The 27,236-nt window shown below is 38.6% G+C and overlaps 1 protein-coding gene across 1 annotated transcript in view; it reads left to right on the top strand.

The window, feature by feature from the left end:
- Window positions 1–27,236, top strand: part of SEMA3D (semaphorin 3D) — a 130,989-nt gene that overhangs the window by 51,086 nt on the left and 52,667 nt on the right. The window contains exons 3-7 of the mRNA XM_048301099.1: window positions 4,701–4,861; window positions 17,172–17,234; window positions 18,881–19,000; window positions 23,372–23,465; window positions 26,708–26,836. Of these exons, the coding sequence (XP_048157056.1) occupies window positions 4,701–4,861; window positions 17,172–17,234; window positions 18,881–19,000; window positions 23,372–23,465; window positions 26,708–26,836 (567 nt within the window). The remainder of the gene's footprint in view (window positions 1–4,700; window positions 4,862–17,171; window positions 17,235–18,880; window positions 19,001–23,371; window positions 23,466–26,707; window positions 26,837–27,236) is intronic.

Below are 27,236 nucleotides of genomic sequence, written 5' to 3'. Positions count from 1 at the left end.
TCACCTTCCAGTTTACCACGGTGCTGTTGTAATGTTCCTACATCCACGAGGCAGAAACTGGCTCCACCTGCACATCCTTACAGAAGACTATGAACTGAGAGAGGTTGCTTGGCATACCTCAAAGACATGAAACTGGCCTGTTAGGGACTTAATGTAGTTGTTCAGTGACCTGTAGCTCCCTCTACTATAGGAGAATAGGTAGTCCAAGTTTTTATAATAGGAATTCTTTATTAGCATTGCTTCCAGAGGTCCTTTATTATCAGTCCATAACTATTTTGCAAAGTTGCTCTTAGTTTAGGAAATTGAGCTACCCTACTATAGTAGTTTGTCTGCTTTTCAGTAATATCTGGATAGCTATGTTTGGAAAATTAATAAAAGTAGAGAAGTGTCTCAAATTGCCTGAAACATGACATTCTTTATATTTAAGCCTGTGTATCTTAGAGAACGTCGTTCCTATATACCTGCCTGAAATAATGACATTTTGCAAACAGAGATGTTGGATATGTTACGTATGCTCTCTCTTGAGCAAACCCATAGAGATGCTTGAAGGTTGATGTGAAAATGCCCTGAAATGCCTGAAATTCTACAGCAGAGTTCTCCTGAATTTTTTAGGAGTCTTTGGAAAAGTGTTCTTTTCACAGTCACTTTTATAACTGTAATACCCTCCTGGGAAACAATTCAGTCCTGAAAGATGAACAGAGAATTCCCTAACTGCAAAACATGTGGTTTAGGACATAATTCTTTTTTGGGCTTCTCATAACCATGGTTTTAACACAAAACTGTGAACACAGAAAGTCATGTTTTCTCTATTCCCAGTTGTCTGTATCCTTTTGGAGAGGCCCTGTTGTTTTATGAATATTACGTTTTTCACCAGGTCTAATAGTATTGTATATCAGTGAGAGCCACTTCACATGCACAGCTTTGTCCGTGGTGACATGCAGCTAAACAAAATGTAATTTACTTCTTGCAGTACATTGTAGAGATTCGTAGTAGTCTGGAAGTATTTATTCTCTTTGCCTTCATACCAATATATCTGGGGTCAACTGGTCAATTTTAAACTCAGCATACCTTAGGAATTGGATAAATTGCTGCAGTCGTGCTATAAATACTTTTCTTTATCCCAGAAATTTGCTTGAGTTTCTACAATGCCCATGTAAACCTTCATGTGTATTCTCCAACATGAGAAAGGACTTGCTCCTACCTAAATGAAAGTGATGCAACCTTTGTTCTTTCCCGTATATGAAAGTTATACAGCCTTTAGTTTCAGAGTCCTTCAAAGTTGTCTGTAACTGTTTTGAAAGTGGCTGAGATGTTCCCTTTCTGCTAATTTAGGCATGGCTTGTCACTAAAAAAAATCTGTAACTAGTCACAAAGGGCATTCTGATTCTGAACCAAGTGGTTCTACATTGCTGCATTGTGACAACATGCTGGAGTTGAGGAATGGCAACATGGTCACCACACATGTGACTTGATGCTAACAAGTGTAAATATGTTTTATAAATGCAAATACATATTATCAGAACAGAATGAAATTTTTACTTTTGAAGTCTCTTTGCTGTGGCTCTGCTGCTGGAGATTTTATAAGTAAGCAATGATCATGCTGTTTTGAGCCAAGTCCACTGAGATACTGTGTGAAATGAATAAACCCAGTCACTATTCCAGCTTCTATCACTCAGCAGTGAAATATTAACCTAGAAGGGGAGTTAGCTGGATACTTATTTAATCACTGGGCTGGAAAAAAGTATTTAATTTTGAGGAAAACAGCAAATAGAGACCATAAACTGAGTGCTGAACACCTACTCATGAAAGACCATCCCTGTAACTTTGTTACTGTACCTTGTGAGAATGCTGGTTCTGTGTTAGCCAGGCTACAGAGATGCAGTGATTCAAATCAACAGCTTGCTCTAAGCTTGAAAATCATTGGGAAATGTGCTTTTCACAGTAAATTTTTCCAGTGTAATATCCTTGGTGATAGTAAATATGTCTCGCTGTGAAGGGAAATTTCAACGTGTAAGATTAAAATGTGTTGTTTTATAGACTGAGAACAATTATTAATTTAGCTGAAATTTAATCAACCCTCTGTTAATATTTACTTGTAAAGTTTTATTAGGTCATATTACAGTTATAATCTTATCAGTGGCCGTGCTCAGAGTCTTATTTCCAAGCTGTTTTCAATAGTAAATACCAAACCTAATTCTTCACCACTTTGCAGCTTGTGTTGTCATTTGCACCAGTAAGAAAGGAGTGTGCAGTGTTGTCATTTCAATCTGGAATATTCTACAGATGTTTTCCTTATGATGCAGTGAAATAAATGATTGTACAAGGCATCAAGCAGGGCTCATTCCCACTTGGGCATTTCAGTCATGAGGCAGCATTTTCCCTCACTGTTGTAGCTGTTCTAGGTGGGGTTTTTTTTACTGAGAAATTCTAGAACTGTTAAACAACAGATGACAAATGTCCATTTGGGATGGTCTCTTCAGAGATCATTCCTTTCAAATAAGGAAATGGGAAGTAGACAGCAGTCTCAGTCATCATCCTTCATGTATGTGGAGAAGAATCAAATCCACATATTTTTGCAATTGACACTCTTGCAAAGGCCCATGCTTTGCATGGCTTTAAGTGCTGAAAGTGCTTTAGAGCATTTGCACAAGCATGTAATTTATCCTTCCTCAGATCAAATTCCTGTGGCTGCAGATGAGAAGGAATTTTTCCTCATATTCTGTATGCTAGTTACCTGTGTCCTGCAGGTGAGGACTGAGGTTTTTATAGTACCATGTTAACCATAAGCTGCTTCTAAAGTGATCTTGCTGGCAATTAATAAACATCTTTTAAAGTGTTACTAGTTTAGAAAACAAATCCTGACATCTTTGCCTTCACAAAAGATATGTGGGAAAGGACAGTGCTGGTGTATAGTAATGTAGTGCTCAGCATCAGATAAAATTTTTCAGCAAGATTTTTTCCCAAAGTACTGCCAAATAAATCTCACCTAGGGGAGTAGGAGCTGTAATGCATGACAATTTGTTTTCAGATTGTACCATAACAACATCCTGCACTGAGCCAGACAAAAGTACACAAACTTAAGTAGAAGTGACTGAGCCAAAAAATAATCATCATAATTATATACCAGGTAGTCAGATTAATAATGATAAAATATTTTTCTCCCACGGTTCTGTTCATTAGCCAGCACTAGAACTTAATCTTTTCTTGCCTGTGACTTGGTTTGTGTGAGACCTTGGAGAAAAATGTTTGGGTGGGTTTTTTTCCCTTTATTTAATTCAGGACTTTTTCTCCAAAACACGGGCCCTAATTTTCATCATGATCAGGATATGCCAATAAATTGTGCAGTAAGTCTGGGTTTTCTAGCAGGAATGCTACATTGTCCATCCAGTGCCAGGAAGGTGGAAATACCCTTAATTTTATGTTCCTGTTAAATACAGGATTTGCCTTTCTGTCTGAAGATTTCCAAATAGTTTAGCTTGGAGAGTTTGCTTGTGGAAGAACTGATTCACGTTTATTTTCTTTTCCCCAAAGTAATGACTACCCAACAAGACTTAAATATCCTTGTGCTCTTTTCTATATGTTGTTTGTGTCCTTGTCCAGAATTATGTCCACAGAGTATTCATTAGGCAAAATGCTACAGAATTTTTATTTTACAGCCTTTTAGCTTTTTTGCAACAGTATAGGTTCTTTCATTAGTTTCATAGAGCATCTTTTTTTTTTTTTTTTTTTCTTAATTTCCTACAGTCCTACATTCAGTTCTGGGGCACCCAGTTCAAGAAAGACATGGACCTTGGAAGGAGGAGCCCTGAAAATGATCAGAGGGCTGTAACACCTTCCATATGAAGACAGGCTGAGAGGTTTGGGGTTGTTCAGCCTGGAGAAAAGAAAGCTCTGAGGAGACCTTATTGCAGCTTTTCAATATATAAAAGGGGCTTGTAAAAAAGATGTGGAAGGGCTTTTTAACCAAAGCCTTTAGTGACAGGACAAGGGGCAATAGTTTTAAACTAAAAGAGAGTGGATAGAAACTGGATATAAGAAAGACATTTTTTATGATGAGAATGGTGAGAAACAGGTTGCCCAGAGAAGTTGCAGATGCCCCATCCCTGGAAGTGTTCAAGGCTGTGTTAGGTGGGACTTTGAGCGAGCTGATCTAGCGAAAGATGTTCCTCCTCATAGTGAGGGAGTTGAACTGGATGATCTTCAAATATTCCTACCCACTGTTTCCTGCTCCTAATTATTCTTGGCTGGCATTGACCTTCTTTGCTGCTTTATATCTGGAGCACCAAATACGGTGAGGTATTGATCCTTGATCATGTGTATCCATGAGTATGGTGATGTAAATAGAATTAGTTTTCTTAGAATGAAGGAAAGATATAGCACACATTTTGCAAAGATATGTCTTTCTTGGTTTCTAATTTCTGTTGAATTTCTCATTCCTTTATGCCATACAGATAATTTATTAAGAAAATTTAATATAGAAAAGTATTTTGTGAAAGTAAATATTACCCAATTTGGAAGTAAGAAAAACCCCAGAGAAACCTGAAGTTAACAGGAATTGTATTATGACTCTGGAAAGACATGCTCCAAGACTGCACTTATTTCCCTGGTACACTCCATGCTGGTTGCATATATTTATAAAAGACACTGATGAGTCATATATAAACATTTTGATTATAAAGATTTTCTTCGTTTTCCCACAGACTTGCTGCTTTCAAACAGCTGCATCCCATTCCTGGGCTCAACAGAGGGGCTTGATTTTCGAACCTTGCTGCTAGATGAGGAGAGGGGCCGGCTACTAGTTGGGGCAAAGGACCACATCTTCCTGCTCAACTTGGTTGATGTAAACAAAAATGTAAAAAAGGTCAGTGCCTTTTCCATGGAGTTTATTTCCTAAGTTAAATTTTGTTAAGTTCTTTCTGTTTGGTTGGTTTTGTGTTTTTATTTATTTATTTCTTCTCCGGGTAACTGCAGATTCGTTGTGCAATGAAATTTACCAAGATTTGATAATCTCGCCTCCCATAGTTATACAGATTATCTTTAATCAATTGAGTTTCTTGTGCTGTATGATCTCCTTTGTGACTGATAACCTGCAAGAGATCAGCTGTGCAGAAGAGCCCTGCAGTGCATGAAAATAGCATCAAAATATCAGCAGACAGGAAAAATGCAGCTCAGAGTGTTCACTTCTCAATTCCTCTGGTCATGGTTACCCTCCTCATTTAAAAGCATTTGGAAGGAAATAACTGAAGACAGCTCTTTCATTGCTTCCTGGCATCCCTGGGATTACTTTACTCTAATACTGAACAGAGCAGAGGCAATTTGGATGGTTTAGATCATAGTAAAATGTAAGTGGCAATTTTAACATTTTGGTTAATATCTAGAATTACTAGTTTTAGGAAAAGCTTCCACTGGGATCTGCTGTAGTCCCTTGCCTGTGCCCAGTGACAGTGTGTTAACTTGAGATAATAAGATGACAATTTAGCCTTCAATATTTCTAGCAGACATGGTGAACTGAAGCTTTGGAAGCACAGTTGACTGCTATGAGTGAAAACCAGATGCTTGCAACAGGAACACATGAAAACTGGTTTCCTGCTTCTCCCAGATATGAAGAAAATTTGAATTCTCAGCTGTGTTTGGTATTTTCTTTAGGCATCAGAGGGTGGTTTTAAATTACTATGTACTGCTGCCAGCTCTGAAGAGGTAACTGACCCTGAATTAATGTGATTGCAGGCAGGAGCTGAACAGGTGGAACAAGAGACTATTTTGCCCTCATGTTTGAGAGCAACACTTGCTGTCATTGTATAGAAGAGATACAGTACCAGTCTGAATATCTTGTTCCTTATCTGGATTTCAGCAATGCTGCACATGCCAGTTTTTGTAAAACTCAGATTCTGGGTATTTCAGGAAGTTTCTTCCTGGCATGCTTTATCAAGCACTTACCTTGCTTCTGTCATCTCAGTAATTGACTCAAAATCCACTACCCCTCCCAGGATATTGCATTAATAACAGCACTACTCATAATTGCAAATTTTCAGACTACAAATTGATTTTTGGTGTAGGCTTTCTGTAGAAGACAAATTTTGTTTGTGTGAAAAGCAGACTTCTGTTTCTGTGGGCTTCTGCTTGCCTCCTGAGAGATGCTGAGTGCTGTCACCTCCCATTATGTTCAGTGGGGCTTTCTGAGCCCAGACCTTTCTGGAGGTGGCAGCACTCTGCATGAGCCACCCCTCAGTCCAAGCTGGTGACATTTTCCCTTTGGCCAAACCACCGCTGTTCATTATGGACCTTGTGCTTTCCAAGAAGAGCAGAACACCGATGGAGCCAGGAGAACTAATGTGCAGTCAGACAGTGCCATTTGGTATAGATGTTGTAGAGAAAAAACTCACTTTGTATTGGAAAGAAAATTTGCATTTCCTAAGATGAATAGAGAATGCATGCTTACCTATCTGTGGTAACCAGAAAGGAGGGAATAAAATTCCTAACCACTTGCATATCTGGACTAAATATGTGTGCAGGTTCAAATACTTCTTTTAGTGGTAAACTAATAGTTTAACTATCCAGATAATATTTAACTTTTCACAAAAAAGCACTGAGGCAAAATATATTTAAATGGGTAGAACTGACTGAGAAGCCTTGCAGAGCATCCTGGTGTGCTGATTTCCCAGGTCTCCATGGGCATTCAATAACTTTATAAATGTATCTTCTTGCATAAATGCCCAGGTAACACAAGACAATGTCACATGAGTGTTTCTCTTTAATTCCACTATGCTTGGCTGGTAGAATCTTGCAGTGGAGGGAAGGGATGAGATGAAGGAAGTTGCGTGAGGAGCTGTGTATAAATCTCAGCCCCTGAGGAGGATGCTAAAGGATACTCTACAGTAGCAGTGAAGTGTCAGAAAGTAGCATTTGCCGGTGCTGTGTTTAGACTGACCGTGGTTTGGGTTGGCGTTGGGCCAGGCGGCTCACTTCCAGGCCTTCCCAGTGTGAGGAAACCACACATGTTGGGACTACAAGGGTCTGAAGTGTGTCCTTTGTACTCCTCTGGAGTACGAGTCATCTGGAAAAAATAATCTGCTTAATACAGCTACTAAAATGAGTAGAAATTGATTAGAATATTAAGTTTCCACCTATAAATGATGTGTTTATTAATGACTTTGAGGAAGGAGTGTTAAAAGCACGCTGATGGGGCGAGAGAGGTATAACAACTTTGAGACTGCAGTGCAAGATTGTGCATAGTTTGGGGTTTCTGTTCTTTAAAACAAAGCTGAATATGAACATTAGAATGCTCTGTGCTGGGTAGATTCATCTTACTTTAATAAAGCTCTCAGTTTCAGATATTTGTTTTGTTATGAGCTACTGATACCTCCAAAAGCTAAGTCAGGATCCCAAACAATTTGTTCTCATGTGTGGATATAATTACTTGGCAAGATTACATTTTAGAGTCTAATGCTCTATATTAAGACATTCTGGCAAAGAAGGATCCAAAGCATTGTAACCTGCTCCCTTTTCTAATGTATACATATATATAATTTAATAACTTCCTTTTTAAAACCTATTAATTTACCTAAATTAGTTAATTTGACTTACATATATTAAGTTATAGCTTTATTTCCTGCTGTATTTTTCCTGATGAAATAAATCAGTAGTTCTGCTGGAGTCACAATTTCTTAAATCATTGTAGTTTTTATTCAATTTATTGTGTAATAGGTTGAAAACTTCCTTAGCTGGTAGCTTGAAAAAAAAATCTGTCCGGTTTCCAATGCTTGTAAACCTCATTATAAAACAACAGTAAGTACCACAGTGTAATAAGCAAGTCCTCCAGAATGACAGACGAATGCAGAAAGTGAAAGTGATTATAGTCAATAAATATATAAAATATAGCAATGGATAATCATCTTTCTGTAGCAGGGATGTATTTTCTCTGAAGTTTTCCCGTACAGAAGCCATTAGCTCCTATTGCAGGAATGGCATTATTAAGTGCCATAGTCTTTTTCTGAAAGATCCTCACATCCTTGACAAATTCTGCAAGCTATTTGCAAACTGGAAGAATTGTGATTTCTTCCTGTGAGTAAAATAAAGATGGTCAGCAAAAGAAAGTAGTTCTGCTGAAGGCCTCTGTGCCATTACCACCAGAAATGCAGTGTAAAACAGAGAGATGTTTAACAGCATGAGAGGCTGGAAAGCTGGCGAAGAAATTCTATAGGAACCCCAACCTCTGGGATCCTGCTGGAAACATTACGTCAGTACATCGAAGTTTCTTGTGAGTTTGCGTAAAGCCTTTTCTATTTTACTCCTGGTGCTAAATAAATACGAAATACAAAATGTTGTCAGCTGGGTAAACAGTGGGTAAATAGCTGCAAAGCAATGGTGCCCCTTTCTGTGGCTGTGCTAACAGTGCGCGCGGGGTTACATGTCAGCGCGATTATCACGGTGTGATCTGCAGCGCGACCCGCCCAGCTCCGCAGGAATAGGAATGCTATCAAGGCCTGACAAGCTTTTGAAAAGCTGCCAACCTGCAGGAGCTGTCAGTGCTAGAAGACACAGCCCCATGTGGGCCAAATAGATAAACATGTCAGATCCCCAATAGCAGCTTTGGAACAAGTTGTTTTCATCTGTCCCAGTGTGCATTGGCTCAGGGTCACAAATCATCATTGCTTGGAGCATCCTCAGTTTGTAGTTGCTACTATTTTTCTGGCATGTGCAGCTGTCTTGTGACATCCTTGAAAGCCCTTTTGTATTGACTATTATCTGTATTTCACAGGGAAAAATATACATATGCATAAATATGTATTTATCTGCTGGGTAAATGCTTATGAAATAGCTGCACATAATTTTTTCTATAACTGCAGTGCTTTCCAACAGTTAAAGTGAGCTTGTATTTCAGCACTGTTATCATTATGCACTGTTTACAGTGTGACCCACCCACCTCTGCAGGAGGGGGAACATATATGCAAATACATATGCATATTTATGTAAAATAGCACCCTCAAGATACAGGAGCAGAATTTTACATTCATTGCTCTGAGAAACTTTCTGTCAGTCTGTATAAGCGTGGTCTCAATTAGGAATGAACCCAGTGGGAATTTAGCCAGTACTGAAGGGAGGCTTTGGTTCTTGCCATCAGGCCTGAGCCTCAGGAATATGTACAGAGTTTGAGGTGTTTATTGCAGCCTTGAAACACAGTAATACCAAGATTGGTCCTTCCTAAAAAATATGTGTGGCTTATTCTATAACTCAAAGGAAGTTAGCCTCCTGCCTGTCAGCAAAACTGCAGACAGCCTGAGAGTGAAGCTTTCTTGACCTGTCAGAAGAAAAAGTTTGCCAGGAAACATAATTGAAGGCCAAAGAGTCATGTGGAAACCACTGGAGATATTTAAACTTACGAAAGTGGGACATGAGGACTGAGATAATCTAGGATAAAGGCAGTGAAACTTCGGGTTAGGGACTTCCAGAGGCAGAGGTGATATCTTTGTGCTTACTAGCCCTTGAAGGGGTCTTACCACTGAGCTATTTACTCTATAAAGTTGTTTGGCAGACTTAAATTTAGGCACCTGTGTAGACAAAGTGAAAGCTTTTGAAAAGTGTTTACAGACACAAAACAACAGATGGAGCAAGACGTGAAGAAAGCAATATGAATCCAGCATTACCACAGTCCTAGGTGGAAGAGAGTGTCTCTGTTATTTCCTTTTGCATTGTTGCTGTAAATTATGTTTCCATAAACATCCGCTGTCATTTTTATATTTTACCCGTGTGTTTAGCTATAAAGAATGGCCAGTATCCTGCTCTCTGAAAACATTTGCTCATATTGGTCATTGGCGTTTTCAGAGGTAGGGTTTGTTTTTAGTCTGAAGTGATAAACGTGTCAGGAGCAATGCCATTTACCCTAAAAATCCTGGTGTACAGTTTCCTTTTAGGAGAAAGAGGCAGTAGTCAGAAGTTTGCTGTGGTTACGCTGTGGAAAATGAAGTGTAGAAGCACTGAAGCCTTTCAAGATTTAATCCATTGTAAATGAAATCAGCATCTGGTCTATTTTCTTTAAGCTTTCACATGTGCTCATATACACATGAAAATGCACTTTTCAGAAAACCCTTGAGGCTGGAAGTATTGGCTGCTACTTAAGTTGTGTTGGAGATCACAGTTTAAGAGGAGTACTGGGGCATGTGGAGATGTAGCTTTGTCCCAGACAGATGCAATATTAAATCCCATTTGGTTCTAATATGAGGTTTCAGTCTAACAGCCACCTGCCAAATTTAAGCTACCAAAAGTTCGTGAATGCGTCATCCAAATACACAACTTTTATTTCCCTCTGACTTCCAGTGCATTTTACTCAGTTCAATGGCATCATGAAAATAAAGAATGCCATACACTGACACTGGCATTCCTGCTGTGTTGTAAATCACTTTGAAACAAGCCTCATATTCTCTCTTTCCCCCTTCCTGTTATATCAGATTATATCTTTCAGAGATCCAATTTTCTGTTACTATGAAATAATTGGAGGTGGAATTTCTGGTCAGTTAATTTCCTAGATGTGTATTGCAGGTACACATAATGATACCACAGGTGAAGGTCTGTGGCAAGATATAAACAAGATTTAAGGATAAATTCTTGGCTTTTAACAATCTCTTAAGTATTTCTGAGAGTTAGCTGAACCTTGATGAAACTGCTGTAAAGAAAGCTAGATGAAAATCTCTAAAGACAGCCTGGTTAGTTTTCAAATACAGGGAGAAATTCAAATGAGGAATTCAAATGTATCAGCTTCCTTTGTTTGCTGATGACTTTAAAATACTGAATTCCAGAGTACAGCTATTACAGTGGGAGTCGGTTACAAGACCTACTCGGGGTAACCTTCCTGTTGGGATTTGTATATGAGAAAAATCTGTCCAGTTCCCCAAGCTGTGGACTTCCATACTGCACACATTGATGCAGCAGATGTGAGGTATTTAGAGAACAACTGGTATACCAATATGGTGTGCTAAAATCAGATCATTTTCTCCTTAATTAGCGCAGTTGTTTAGAGCATGGTGCTAATAATGTCAAGGTCATGGGTTCAGTCCCTGTACAGGCCATTCATTTAAGAGTTGGACTCAATGATCCTTGTGGGTCCCTTCCAACTCAGAATATTCTGTGATTCTGTGGTAATTGTAACACTCTCTGTTTTCCACAAAATGATACTGAGAATGCATTAAATTCTTTCCAGTGTTTTCTGGGAAATTCAGTAAATTTTTAGGGCTTGCAGTAATTTTTAGTGAAGTGACCTGGGGTCAGTATACAGCAGTGACAAATGTCCTAGTTCTCAAGATGCAGTCCATGAACACCCACTCTTATGGCATTGGGGCATGACATTCATGATACTGTCTTATGCATCAGGGTGACATTCTTATTGGATCACTGTCGTGTGTTTGCTCAGTGCTCCTTGCTCTTACTGGTTTTCTTTGCTTTTAATTTTTGAGCTATGAATTACAAAGTTCTTCAGAAAATCAAGAAAAAAAAATTAAAAAAAGGAAGTCACATTATTGTCATTTTACTGGTGGGAAAATTGAGACCTGACTGTCACATATAGTAAGACAATAACAAAGCCAGGATTAGACTGTCTCCTGGTTTACTTCAGTCTGTTTGGATCATGTTGCCCTCTTTACTGTACTCGTTTTATGGTCCCGTTGAGCTAAGTCATGAATCCTTTTTTTTTCACACAGAGGGGTAGTTTTTCATGGAGAAGAGTTTGTAAGGGGGAATATATTGCATATCCCAGTGTGACAAACGGTTTACAACTCAATCTGGCTTTGTTCTTTGGGAACTGCAGTTAGGACTGTCATATGGGGAATTTACCCATACCAGTGATCAGCCTAAGCTTCTGAATTACAGTGTACATGCTTCACAAAGCCTTAATAAGACATTTTGATGCCCAGAAAGCTGTAATTTTATTGCATACCTTCCCTCAAGCATCAATATGATGAATATCTAGTCCTCAGAATAAAACAAGGGAAGAAAGCTGGCTTTCTCTTGCTGCATCAAGCAGCTGTTTAAAATCAATGTATTTTCATCTTAGTACTTCTAGCACCTCTTACTCCTTTTAAATAGGAAGGGAGCAATCCCTTTCTTCATAGGCCTCAAATTCAGTGTGTGAGTGTTTTGAGACATGCTGATTAGCTGATGTCCTTCACTGCTGGTAGGGACACACCCTGCTGGTGCTCCATGCACCGCTAGTAAAGCACTTTGGGGTGTCCTGTACCAGAGGCTGCACTGATAGAGAAGTGCTGAAGCATCAGGCATGGGAGAGGCTCCAGTGAAGGCCCCAGGGCTGCTGAAAGCCGACAGCCTCAATGGCACACTCAAGTGCTTGCTGCTGGCGTGAGCGTGGCTATCTTGGGGACGTGAAACTGGAAGGGGTCACGTTGGTCAATTGGTCTCACTCCCTGCTATCAGCATCAGCTACCTCATGGAGCAGTTATTCCTCTCATAACCCAGTCCAAAGCTGTTGTAAGTGGCCCTTTGGGATACTTCATGCAACTTCTTTAGGAATGTTGTTGCTGTGGAACAGATCCTTGTTACTACTCCGATGTTTCAGATTGGATTTTTGTTAAAATCTACAATCTATTATTTATATTTATTTATTAGCAGTTTATACCCATTTCCTCTGGCTGTTTATAATTCTGGTCTTCAGAGCCCTTTGATTGATTATTCCTGCATAATTTAACTTCTTTTGTTTTAGTGATGCTTCCCAACTTCGTGTCATCTGCAGGGGTTGTTGGAGAGTTCTGGGATTTTACCAAAGCTACTGACGGGTGCATGAAATAGGATGAGCTCCGACATTGTTTCTTGAGGAACCTCATGAGTAACTTTGTACCTCAAGTTCTTTACTTATCAGACCATTTTTTTTTCTTGTACTAATGCCTGTTTTTGGCAGCTGAGCTAATCAGTTTCCATGTGACAATGTAGTGAATACTTAAATGGAGCCCTGACGAAGAGCAGCTCTACCACCTTAATGTAATTCAGCTAGGTTATTAAAGAAAAGTACAATATTGAGCGGGATAATGGCTGTTTACCAAATTATATTGTCTTCTCTACCACACTCCATTTTCATTGGAAACTTGTATTATTTCTTCCCTAACTAAAAACTTGTTTTGAAACCTTAAAAACAGATGAAAAAAGACCAGTGGGCTTTTAAATTGTTTAGATAGCTTGTGATCTTCCTCTTCTGTATTGTGACAATATATAGCATTTTCCACTCATTTTGTAAAGTCCTGCACCATCCTAGATTTAGTAGCCTAATTAGAAGTGATTCTTGAAAAAGCTGTACTTTCACACATTTTTTTTGTAATCAGATTTCACTGTTTTATTTTTGAGCACCCCTTCTCCTAAAGATTTATAATCTTAAGCGTTAGGCTAGGAACAAAATCTGATAGAGAAAGATGCATACATAAAAATGAGTAAAATACCAGTATTATTAATTCATGACAGATGGCAGCTGAAATTTGGCTCTTAATGTTGGATCCAGATATTATTTATATATATATATATATACATATATATATATAGCATCCACATATCAATTTATTTATATATAAATAATGTATTTTAAAAAGTTACTTCCTTTTTCATTCCTTTCTTATAGTAAAAATGCATATTTAGAGGAAGGGAAAATGTTACTTTTAGAAATTTACTGCTCCTGATCTGGAAAAGACCTTTGTGGTTTTAAATGTTTTGTTTTAATCAGAAATCAATTTCCAGCTACCCTTTGAAGTGATACTTTATTTGTCCTACACTTATGTACTGCTTAATTTTGTACTCCTGGGAGGTTTCCTTTCTCTCTGATAGAAAAGAGCTTATTAACTTTCATTTATTAGGAGAATTTAATTTCTTTCCCATTCCTAAATTTAAGAAAATATTTGAAGAATGATTTAAAAGTAATGGTAAGATTGTTTTTTTTCTTTTAATTGGGCAGTAGAAGATAAAATCTGGAAATCATGACAGTAGCTGACTTTTGGAATTTTGATATGGTTATTTTAAAAGGAAAATAAACTGAAGATTAAGAAAAGAAAAGAATCCTATTTAAGTATATAGTTCACATATTCCAACTAGTTGCATTCTTGCCTTAAATCCAGTAACTCCACTTAGCTATTCTAAGATTTCTCCAGACATTTCAGATACATACAACTATAAAGTATATTAAATATATAATTTGTACTGATGGTAACACAAAATGATTATAACTTTACAAGTCAATGTCATTGTCACCTTTAGTATATAGGGCCTGGCTATCTGGGGTTTTTTTCCATTCCTTGAGGTTTTTACTTATTGAGAAATTTGGGAATAAAAGAGAATTTGTTAATAAGATGTTACCATTGTGAATAAAACATATAAATAGAAAAAAAAAAAAAAAAGAAAAAAATGACCAACTTCAAAGCTTCAAACCATTTACAAGCTCAATGATTTTATATCTGAAAGAAACTACAGGAGCCTCCAGTCTTACTTTTTTGGCATATTATGAAACTAAGTAACACATTGGAATAAAATATAATGGTAAAATTTAATTTCACCCCCTACAGAAAAGTCAGTACACATGTATAGTATTGCTTGTGCCAGTGTTTGAGGGAACCAGACTTGTGGCACTGTTACACAGCATGTCCTGTAATAAAAAAATGAAGTTCATGCTTTTTTTCTCAGCACATCAACTCATTATTTTATGCAATTTTCATGATGCAACTCATCAAATTATGCAATTTTCTTGATCTATTACAATTTAGAACTGACAGTTTCTGGGAATCTCTCATTTCTCATATGGTAAGCTAATAAATATCACTTTTACTCCCCTATATATAATTGCAAATTGATTTTCAAGTTAGATCACTTAGCTTCACTTTTCATTGTCTAATGTGGCCTTATATAATGCTAAATACTGAGGCTGTTGAGTAACTAGAGAGTAAAACAATTGATTTTTTTAATAATAATTGTCTGTGGTCAATTATCATAGAAGGGGGGATGTGTGTATTTCAGCCTTGTAGGACAAACACTGATTCCCATGAAGGAATCTGTAGAAGAATTGAGGGTAAGTCAAGTCCATTAACACTTCTGAAGCCTTGAAGCAGATGTCTCTGTTTTTAACTCCTCCAGTTCGTCTGTGTAGTTGGCAAGGACAGCTGGGCATTTTCAAAAGCCTACAAAGGCACATCTTGTCTACCTCATTGGATAACTAAACTTTGGCCAAAAATCTCCCAAACCCCTTGAAGACCTCAAGGCTTTCCTGTAACTGATTCAGGGATCTTGGGCATAAAGTTTATGTACAAGAAAACTGAGGATCAGATCTCAGCTTAGACAGATCTCCATGGCCAAATGTATTTGGAGATCCATGATCTTACATTCCTCTATCTGTTCCTTTTCATCAGCTTTTCTTCACTGATAGCTTTTCATCAGCTTTTCTTCTTAAACTTATCTGTGTTGCAGTGGAGACCAGACGGGACCTACCTTCAGCCCTTCATGATGTTTCCAGTACTTTCTGTGTGCTTCCTGGCACTGTGCTCTGTGCCATCCACACACCCCTGAGATGGCTGATTGCATTTTCAAACCTGGATGCTTTGACCAGATCTTTCTGAGAAAATGCTCTGGGAAAGCAAATTTGTGCTCCAGTGCTGCAATGCTGTTACACTGTCTTATCTCTGACTCCATGTAAATATTGTTGCAGAGGGTTAAGGTTTAAGTAACTTAAACTACATTGTCTCTGCTAAGAGGTTTTTATCAGAAAGGTAACTGAGTTCACTTGAGAGGAAATTAATTTCCTTGCAGAAATCCAATACATCCATTTTCACTGGGAAGGAAAGAGAAAGAAGTAAAATCCAGACTGTTTCCAGATTGAGAGAAACAGTGACTGTAGGTTTTGGAAAGTGATAAAGGTACTTGAGGGAGGCCACTTGCTTTTTTCTTTCCTTACCCATGTGGGACTGAGCCTGTGTTTGTCAAGCCACATCCTATAAGGTGCCAACAGCTGGGTGAAGGGGAATATGACAGCAGTCAACTCCTCTTGCGTGCCATTGAGTTGTGCATCCTTCCTTGATGATGTTTTTATTTGTAATGCATATTATAATTCTTCATTCCTATACATTTGCTATTTAAGATTTTGTAAAGCATGACTGGAGACTAAAGCATTTGTGACTGCTAATGACCTGCTGACTGGTGCCTGGGACTTCAGGCAATTTACTAATCAATATTTGCTTAAAAAGTAGTGTGATTTTTTGTGTTTTTATTACTAGTCATGAGAAATAACAATTGCTTTTTCTTGTCAAAATTAGAAGTACAAAATACCCGTATTTAACACGACGGGGATTCAAGAAGAATCTGTATTTAGCTTCTATTTTAAATTTAATAGAATCAGATGTACTCAATCATATCCAGTTTTGACTGCTTAATTGAAATCAGTGAGGCAGAACCTGAACTGTTGTTCATTGACATTTCTTCACTGACACAATTTGGATTACAGTAACTGATAGTATTTTGTCATCTGGATTTATGTACATCAAAACCTATTTTGTAGAATTCTGCAGGGCAGATTAAAAAAGAAAGAGAAACAGTATCAATATATACTGGCAATTATCTAAGGTCCACAGTTCTTCTCTAAACTTCTGTGTCATTTTCTCAGTAAACTCAGTAATGTTGATGAGTGATGTTTTTAAACCATGCACTGTTGATTCCTGTCAAATGTACTTTTTGTTCTACAAATTTCCCGTAAGCTATTCTTAGTTTTTTGAACCTAATTATTTTCATTTGAAAATTGGCAGAAGGAGTAAGTGTTTTTTTATAACAGTTATGCCAAGTCCACTGAACCAAATTCTTACAAATGTAATTTGCCTGGCTTTGCAATCAGTTTAGTTTCCAGATGATTTGGCTCATCATAACTTTGAGAGAAACACATAATGGTGACAAGGTGCCCTGGCCAGATTAACTGAATGCTTTTTAAAAGTACATGTAGCCAATGAAGAAATAAACAAGGATCAGCGGGGTTGATTTAAAGCCTCTTAACTTTTTGTAATGGGATCTTGTATTTGAAGTCATGTTCATTTCAATTTACATGCAAGGTCCTTCAACATGCATAAATCTCTTTTAACTGTTTATTCCTGGAATAATCTACAGTCACAGGACAGTGTATAATCTTCATAATCTTTGTCTTGTTTTAACTGTTACAGATTTACTGGCCTGCAGCAAAAGAAAAGGTAGAATTATGCAAATTAGCTGGGAAAGATGCCCATGTAAGTATGATGTATGTTTTTTATTATTGCTGAGGATTATGCATATCTGTGTATTTTTTATTAAATGCAAAAAATGCTTTAGTAAGCTCTTGTTACACTTCTTCTGAACTAATGTCCTAAGTGTTTCTTCTTAATTAAAAAACAAAGTTACATTTCTATTGGTTTTTAAATATTAATACTTAAAAAAATTCAATATTGCAGGCATCAATCATGATATGTTGTTCTTTTATGTAATAAATGCAGCTGAGAGATGAATGGAGTTTCCTCAAAAATGTATACCAGGCAGTATTTCCCTGGAATCCTCTTTTCTCACATTAAAATGCTTCTTTTTTTCTTGGGTATATCCTGAATGTAACTTCATTATAATTCATGAAAGAAACAGTAGTAGAGCAGTGTACAAATCAACTTAATTTGCAGACAGCTGCAGTTGGGGTTAAAAAAAAATCTCAGACTCAATGGCTTTTGCCAGAAACCACAAATCTTCTTTAGGAAGTATATTTAAGGTACATACGTGTATACAATACAACTTTTATATGTTTTGTGCAGCACAGATTACGTCATGTGTCTAGAGCCCACTATAAATGTAAACATTTCCTGGCTGTAAAATAAAATTTCTTCCTTTTCTCTCCAAAAAAAATCTCCAGCATGTTGGTTACCAAGGTATATTCCAGCTCAAAATGCTCTCAGCTCTCTGCCTGAAGAGTTTAGCTTTTTATTCTAACTTGTTACTACCCTTACCTTTACAGCAGTCAGAACCTAAACAATGCTGAGCATTGGAAATATTCTGATACTGGTGTATGTGGAAGATTTGTGCTGATCTATTTCTACACTAAGAGAAAAAGGAGAGGGTCCTGAGAGGGAAATAGTTGTTTCGGACTCTCACTTAGATGCAGGGTGATGGCTTGAACATATGAACAAATCCTGTGTGTTCCCTCTGAAGTATCTGTTATGTGTTTTTGTATTAATTTCATTCTGGGGAAGGCTAAATCAAGGCTTTTCCCCCAGCCCCATGTATCATCCTTGCAAGCATGCCTGTGCTACTTACCAACAACAACAACATGGAGCAAGCCCAGCTAGAGCCAGGACGTCCCACTGGACTCAGAAATGACCAAATAAAAGTCACCAGTAAGATGTGGTTGGTGCAGAGACAAAGCACACCCTTGGAAGTGTGCTGAAGCCTTTCAGCCCACCACAGTTGCTTTAATCATGTGATCTTTGGTATTAAAGCACGTGCAGTACCCTGAGCTGGGAGCAAAGGCAGGAAGACTGGTAGCCAGACAAACGCAGTGGCTCTGTGACCTCTGCCCAATTGTTGACAGGTGTTGTTTGCTACAACACTGGCTGAACAGATACCCTCTAAACCGTGCTGTGAGCAGACAGCTTCTCGTGGCTGTAAGCATACAGCAGAATTAGGTTTGCAAGTCTGATTGATGAACTGCCTGGTAGATAGCCACTGTCAAGTTATAGTCCTAACAGGTTTGAACTACTTGTAAACAGTTTCTGCTACAGTAGTTTTTGAGTTTAAATACACCAATGCTATGGCTGTAACTTATATAAGCTTATATGGCTGTAACTTACATTATATGTATAATGTGAAAGAGAAGAATAAACATGAAAAGTAACCTTTATCTTTCTTTTCCCAACAGACAGAATGTGCCAATTTTATCCGAGTTCTTCAGCCGTACAACCGGACCCATGTTTATGTCTGTGGCACAGGAGCATTTCACCCTCTCTGTGGATATGTTGAGCTTGGAACTCACAAAGAGGTAATTTAACTTTCTCACTAGTCTGGCATGTCAAGGAATAGCCCTCATCTTGTGTAGCATTCATCATAGATTGGAAAATACTATGTGAGTGTGTAAAAAATGACCTGACAGCAGCTTGCATAAATAACAGGGTAAGTGGTGGATTCTGTGGGTCAGACGGGAACTCTTGTTCTCACATTTGATATGTGCATATCACTTTTGAACAAAGCACTTTCCTCAGGCTTAATACACAAAGTTCTTCAGAATGACACTTCCATGTGATTAACTAAGTGAAGAGAACATCTAATCCAGATGTCTTCCTTTCTAGTAAGTCATTTCTGCACATACTTTCCTTACGCACATACATTCAGAGTTCAAGATGAAACTTGTTCTATCTTTTAATGTACATATACCGCAGAGGGTATCCTATGCCTTGTGCATGAGAGTAATAAACACTTTGAAAAGGTTCTCTAAGCCTGAGTCCAGGGACAACATCTCAGAACTTTGCAGTGTGTTGCAGTCTGGTCACCAAGCAGGTCTTGGGTGTCCTCCATCACTAGTGGCATATTCCCGAGCCGAAGTTAGCAGCTGACTGGTCTTCATTTACTGGTGACAAAGAAATCACTATCCTAAGTGGTAAATGTTTGAGACCTAACCCCCACAACAGAAGAATTTTAGTGTTGTGTCAAGCAGCCACTTAGTACACAAGTCTCTTTTTAACTCCTATATGTATCACACCTTGGCTATATTTATCCCACTGATACTGTTCTCAGACAGTGTTGAGATGTGTGTGACCTGTCCGTCTGCTTGCCTGTGGTGCAGGCTTCCTATGCTGCTATAGAAATAGCTTTCTCTTTTCTTCAGGGCTTGGTGAAATTCTAGAATATAGGAAATGAGGTTTAAAGTTAATAAATGCAATAACCTGAAACAGAATAATAGAATTATAGAATGGTTTGAGTTGAAAGGGCCCTTAAAAATTATCTAGTTTCAACCTCCCTACCATGGGCAGGGATGCCTTCCACTAGACCAGGTTACTCAAAGCCCCATCTAGCCTGGCCTTGAACACTTCCAGGGATGGGGCATCCACAGCTTCTTTGGGAAATCTGTGCTGGGGCCTCACCACCTTCAAAGGAAACAATTTTCTTCCTGCTATCTTATCTGAACCTACCATATTTCATTAAAAGCCATTCCCCCTTGTTCTGTCACTGATACATGGAATCAAGGGAAGGTCCTCATGGAAAAAAAAGTGATTAAGCTTGCCCAGACTGAGACCCATAATTATGTACCCCACAATCTGTGGGTTGGATAACCAACCCAGAGGGGCTGCCTATGCAACAGAAAACTGAAGCTATGAGAAATCTACTTGGTGGTGTTCTTTCCCTAATAAACCATTAATGCTCCTGGTATTGTCTGGTATATCCTGTATAATTTGGCTTACAATGAAATAATGTGTTGGCTTCTTTGCTTTGCTACTTTAAATATTCCAGTTGAAGCAACTGAAATTTTAGATCCCTTGTATCATGCTGGTGTCTTAGCTGAATGATCAAATACACAGCTGAATGGAACAGAACAGCTCTCAGCAAGAGTATAAGTAAGGCTCTGGTTTACCTCTGGCTCATTAGCAAGATTCCGTATTCACTCTACCATTGCCCTACTTCATTTCAACTACTTCATTTGTGAAGGTTGTTTTCACCAGACCTTATGAAATTATGGATTTGGTCTGACTGTTCAGTCCAGCAGCCAGTCTAGACAAGGGGTCTGTCTCAGTTAGACAGGACCAATTACCTTAGAAAGGAAATGGAAGAAGAATCCTGGTATCATGTTTCCTAATCCCCTCACTGTCTCCCAGTCCTGCCTCTCCCACATTCCTCCTGGTTGCTCAGCTGCAGTGGTAGGTTAGGCAGTGTTCAGCACTGCTCCTGCCTCTTCTGACAGAGAAGCTCTTCTACAGCCTCCTACTGAGTTATCAGCCTTGAATGGCATCAGGCATATTTTCCCTTTCCTTCTTGGCACCCCAAACACCCTTCAGCCACCATCCTTCCACCACCTCTCCATATAAATGTGACAAGTCTGGAGGGTGCTGAGGATAGGCACAGTGATGTGAATTTGACAGGCAGTTGAAAATGTCTCCTTGTAGGAACTGAAGCCAGGAGTCCTACAGGATAAGTCAAAGCACTTTTAATGCAGATCCATTCTCTTAGTGTTTTTTCATTCTTCCGTCCCTCCCCTTTTTAATTTTTTTTTTTTTTTTAAATTTAAATCTCTGGGTTATAAGAACAGATAATGAATGTCTGGTAATTAGCAACCTCTCTGGAAAGCTGTGGGATGCTTGGGAGAGCCAGGCCCTGAGATAGCCTCTCGGAGGCTGTGAAACCAGGCAGTGCTCTGCTGACCTTTGAAAGCTGCTCGTGGATCTGCACAGTGCTCTCCTGGCCAATGCCAGAGCTGTGAAAACAGAGGGGAAAACAGTGTGGATCAGGTGACTCAAAACCACAGCAGACACTGCTTTTGAAGCAGTACAAATCCCCAACAGAATCACACAATTAAAGGGGATTAAAGTCCTTGTCTTGTTATTGCTCGAGTCGCTGCCAAAACTTCTCTTGGCTGGTGAAGAAGAGGCTTGGCCCGGTTGGTGCTGTTAGCCACAGCTCTCTAAGGGATGCTCTTTTCTTTGAAAGCTTTGCCCGAAGTGAAAGCAGGAGGTTAATTCTGTGTGAATGCTTGGTAGTGTCCATTAGTTTGTCTGGGTGAAGTCTGAAATATTTGATGTTGATCTATAACTCCCTTGGTCCCCTGAGTATTGCTGGGCTTGCAGACAGCCTCTTCACATGTGATAAAGCAAGGGTTCCCTGAGCAACTCAGGGTTGCATATCCTAGAACTAAGGACAATTGGACACCAGTGTAGCATTGTAAGGAAAAAAAAAAATTAGTTTAGTTCTGTCCTTGCTCTGCTCACTGTAGGAGCATGAGAATTTGGTTTGCTTGATATTCCACAGGTTTGGGAAGGTAACGAGTTTTTTGCTGGTTAAATTCTGCTTTGTATGAGCTAGGACGGCTGGAGGAAATTGAATTTATGTTCATAGATTGGAATTGATTTTTCTTTTCTCTTAAGGAGCTTAATTATTCAATATCCTGGGCTTTTGTCTTCTGAGCCTAGAGAGTTTAGGAGGCACCTCAATAACATAGAAAGGTTTGGTCATTTATAATCTGATGTGCATTAAGGATGAATTGAATTAATGTGTTGTGAAGTCTAATCCTATGTGGCCATCTTTGGACATACTTGCTTGTCATTTGTACTCTCCAGGCCTCTTGCAAGTCAGAGGTATGGAAACAAATAATTAAAATCACTTTACCTATTTTTAAGCGTTTAAACCATGGAGGTGTTTTGATTTTTTTTTAAACTAGCTTCTAAAGTTTTTTCTCTACAATAGACATTAAATCCACATTGAATGGATTTCTGAGTACTAGAGGGATTTTAAATATCACAGTAGATAGAAAAGCATGTTAAATGAAAATATGTTAAAAGCAATTCTCTAGGCAATCTCCCTTCTCTTAATGGCAGGACAATTCTGAAGATCAAGTCTCTATACCTGCAGAGAGTTCACTTTACTCCTCTGAGCTATCAATTTGCCTTCAGCAGGACTCACAATGGATTTCAGCTTAAGTGTGCTTTCAGGAAGCCACTGAAAGGGGCAAGTAAAAGAGCCCTTGTTGGCAATTCAAAATTATAATAAAGCTTCAAATGGATGCTTACAGGAATTGACTTGTTGCTTACCCACTGAAAACATAGGCAATAATTTTTAAATAATTTATTTTCTTTATCTTCCTCTATGCCCTTGTTCTGTGGCCCAGGAATTAATCACATGGTATTTGGAAACCACAAGGAAAAATCTATTCTGATATCTCTTGTATCATTAGCCTTGTTAAAAATAATAAGAAAGAGCATATGCTCTTTCATTTTAAAAGAGTCTGAACTGTGTCTGCTGTGAACATTATTCAGCAGTCCCTGGAGAAATTTCTGAGTCAGCCAGAATCCCTTCAGGGTCTCCTGTTGCAACACAGTCTATCAGCACTTTCCGAAATAGAAGCCAGTGCCTTTTAAGTACAATCCAGCTTTTAATTGGAGTAGAAATGATGAACATTACATCTCCTTTTTTCTGAAAATAATTGTATTTTTTTAAGATTTGTGTTTCACTATAGAGTGACCAGGATACAGTAAAACACTGAATGAAAATATACGGATGTAAAACAGACACAGACTGTAAACATCAATGCTGAGATGACAGCTGCACGATCTAACACATCTTTACTTTGTACATTAGCAGAACAGGCTGTCTAAGTGAGTTTTTCTCTGTAGCCACACCAGGATAATGAATTTGTGTTTATTCTCAGGAAATGGTATTCCGTTTGGATACCCAGAACCTGGAGTCTGGCAGGTTGAAATGCCCGTTCGATCCGCAGCAGCCGTTCGCTTCAGTGATGGCAGGTAAGGAGCCACCGGAGCCGGGTGCTTCCCTCGGACCTGTGATGGCTCAGGATGTGAGCCCGGGGACTCAGCACATGTCACCGCTGGAGCTCCTCTGGCACTGGTCGTGTTTCCAGTGCTGGTCCGTGCTCTCAGAGCTGGGGAAGCCTTCAGGCTGCAGACAGCACAGAGCTGGAAGGGCAGTAGTGCAAACAGAGGCATTAGAACGGCTGTAAAGCCTCTGTCAGCTGGGCAGGGAGGCAGTTTCATCTTCACCCAGTCATTGCTCCTTTAAGAGGACAACAAAAAAACCCGCATGGACAGAGAGTGTTTGAAGCCCTTTTGGGCCTCTTTCTGCAATTATCAATATGTTCTGCCCTTTGAAGTCTGCTGACATGCACTATTTCCATAAATACGTTTCTGAGGTTTCTATTTACTCGAGTAGCCACTTCTGAAGCTGGGAGCCGAGGAACAAGATAGTGCACTCTGCCTGCTGCGTGCATCGCAGCACTGTGTGGTCTGACATTTGGGGCCGAGGAATGTCAGCTTGACCTCCGGATTTCAAATCACTCTAAGAGCTACTTTTGTCATGGTTTGGTTCATAGCTTTGGACAATTTTCATTTAACTTGTCTGTCAAGCATATGAATACAAGATAAGAGTGAAGCACCATGACGTTTTCATTTACAGCCAAAGAGCAGTGGTGACAATGCTTTGAAGTATCGGTCACTCTGTGTTATAAAAAGAATATGACTAATGTTCAGTCTTTATTCTCAGATAATAAGATAGATGATTTGTGATTCTGACCCTACAGATGGGGCAGGACTTCCTTTATTAAAAACAATAGATTAAAGCCTGTGCTTATTCTTCTCAGAGACCCCTAGTACTCTTTAATGACTGTGAAGTCTATTTTTAAAATGGGAATCCAGAAACTTTAACTTTTTTTTTACTTTTTTTTTTAATGCAAGCAGTAGAACTCTGTGATTTATTACAGCATTTCCTAATTTCAGTAGCATTCTAGTGCTTTGACTGTTCTATTAAATCTTGTGAAATGAAGAAGCTGCTGTCCTTTAGCTACCTAAGACATGAACTTTGCTACGTAACAATTTTTTGATCTAGATAAAATTAATGGTCAGGGTATTCTAGTATCCCTTTTTTGATTGTGCCTGGTGTCAAGTGCTTCACAATAATGTACAAGGAGTACTGTAAAGAGTTACAGGCCTGACCAGAGAATGTGTTTCTGCTGTATCTTTGGATGCTTACCTTATTCCCAAATGAACGAGGAGAGCAGTACAGTTCATGCATAAGATGCTGCCCTGGAGCTCAGGTGAGATCATTTCCCATCTCTGCCAGTGATGAGCAGAGTAACCTTGGTGTGTCCCTTCTCTCTGTCTACTGCCAAATGGCAGTAAAGATTACTTGTATCCTTCAGAGAACACTTTTTATTCAGTTATACATTTATGAGCTAAGTAATATCTAACTGTATTTTCACTCATATATGTAAGTTAATGCAACTGAGTAATTTTCATTCTTTGTAGAAATAGGTAATCTGAATACTACATGACATATCACTTCAAGTAAATCCCACAGATAAATTGGAAAAACTAGTCCTTTTGACTGAAGAATCACCTGCTGATCATCCATCCTCTATTACAAATTACCACTCACCAAAACTGTTCAGGACGTAGAAGGAACTTGGAATGAGAGATACCAAACACTGAGAGAAGTGCTGAAAATGCCTTGTCAGCAGAGCCTAAGCAAGGATGGAGAATTTCTGTTGGCCCTTCAGATGTATCGATCACCGAGTGCCTGTCAGTTAGCAAACACCAATTACCCTGCCCATTCCTCATTATGACAAATACCTTTCAGAATGCACTATTGTTTCTTTACAAAGGCAACATGCTGTCTGAAAGATGTGCTTTCCACAACTGTCATGGAAATAATACAGAAGTAACAATAATAATGAGGTAAAAAGAAAGATGATAGATCTTTTTTGGACAAATAAAGTGCTTGTGGATCATGGGTTGTGGGTTGGTTTGTTGATTTTTTTTCCTCCTTGATCTTACTTTTTAAGTGCATTTACATCTTTCGCAAATGAAAGCACAAACATCAGTGTTGAATGGTATTTATTCAGCATTCACTCTCAACAAAGGCTTCTCTCTATAAGATCTTGTGAAATGTTTCAACCCAGGAGTATCAGAAAAACTGGAGAAGGAACTTTTGGGAGGGGATTTTTATGTATCATGTAGCTTTTTATAAGATTATCATTTACGAACATGAACTTTTTTGTTTTTATGAACCCTAGGGATTTATTTCTGCAAGTCATGAAACAAAAAAGCCCCTCTTGCAACCAATAAAGTTATCTGGTTATTTTACAGAAAAAACTGAGTGTTTTAAAATGCACTATGTTGTAAAAAAAAAAGTTCACAATGATACTGTTTCTTTGCTTTTTTTTGAAAAGTACTGAGATCTGAAGGGAAACAGAAAAGATTGTGCATTTCTTTGCGTTTTCATTGCCCACAAAAGTGGCAGAAGAGCAAATAGTGACTGCAGTTGCACTGTTACAGATGTAGTGTCCTTGTGAGGCAAATTCTGTCTGCTTTATTCAAGCAAGATGTGTCAGTTATTTTAGTAGACCACTGAGACCACTCAGTGTTAAAATGATGATGATTTGTGTCTGTAGCCATATTCCTGACATGAACACAAATTCCCTGCATTTGTGCCTGAATTCCACTTCGTGAATTAAGTGTTGGATGGAGATCCTTGCACCAGGAGTGGGCCAAGCTGCAACATTCCGGTGGGGAAGCATCCATCCCATTTTTCTAGCTCAGGAGCAGCAAAGCCATTGGGGCTGTGGCAGTTGTGGGGCACAAGAGATAGCTGGAGTTGATAGATGGCCATGTCCTCACCGTGGCTCCCAGGTACATGGGACAGGGTGTTCAGATTAAATAGACCTTTATACCCTTAAGAGCCCCGTACCCGTTAAAGCCTGGAAAATTTACTTTTCTGAGTGCCTGAAAGATCTGAAAATTAGTCTTTGACTATGCTATTTCTCAGACATATAATTACAAATACCACTCTGATTTAAGTGTAAGTAAATTCACAGAACCAAAAAACCCATTAAAATGGGACCCAATAATGTTTTAAAGCATTAAATTAGTTCATAGACCAATTAAACACAGGTGTTGTTCACCCAACAAAATGTAAATAGTTTTAATTTTTTTGTGCCACAGCTGTAGGAAACCTATTTCTTTTTCATTTGCAGATGAGTATCTTTATGCTGGAACAGCTTCTGATTTCCTTGGCAAAGACACTGCTCTGACACGTTCTCTGGGCCCTTCTCATGACCACCATTACATCAGAACTGACATTTCTGAACATTACTGGCTTACTGGTAAGATCCCAAACATATGCTGTTGTCATTTGCATTGTCCCTGCCTCTCTGAAGTTAATAGCTCCATCCTTATATAAATATATGACCAGTAACTATAAATATAGATATTGTATCATGGAGTCTTTCGATTATGGAGGCTTTTTTTAAAAAGCTCAGTGGAACAAAAATACACTTGAGAAAAGTCACAGAGGTGAAAATGCTAATTAAGGGAAGAGTAGGAGCATAAGACCTAATCATAGTTTCCGTCTTTGATCTGTATATTGGTGTATAATCCTACAATTGCAATAATACCATGACTTAAGTGCTTCTATATCCTGTCTTGTTGGAATAATTTTTTTTAACTGTTTTTTTTCCAGTCATTTGTTAAAAGCTGTTCCATGTAGCATGTTGAAACGACAGA

This window comes from Corvus hawaiiensis, chromosome 4 (genome assembly GCF_020740725.1).
Source record: "Corvus hawaiiensis isolate bCorHaw1 chromosome 4, bCorHaw1.pri.cur, whole genome shotgun sequence".
Taxonomy (NCBI): domain Eukaryota; kingdom Metazoa; phylum Chordata; class Aves; order Passeriformes; family Corvidae; genus Corvus; species Corvus hawaiiensis.
Note: the sequence above shows the minus strand (reverse complement) of the source record. Positions and strands in the feature narration are given on the sequence as shown.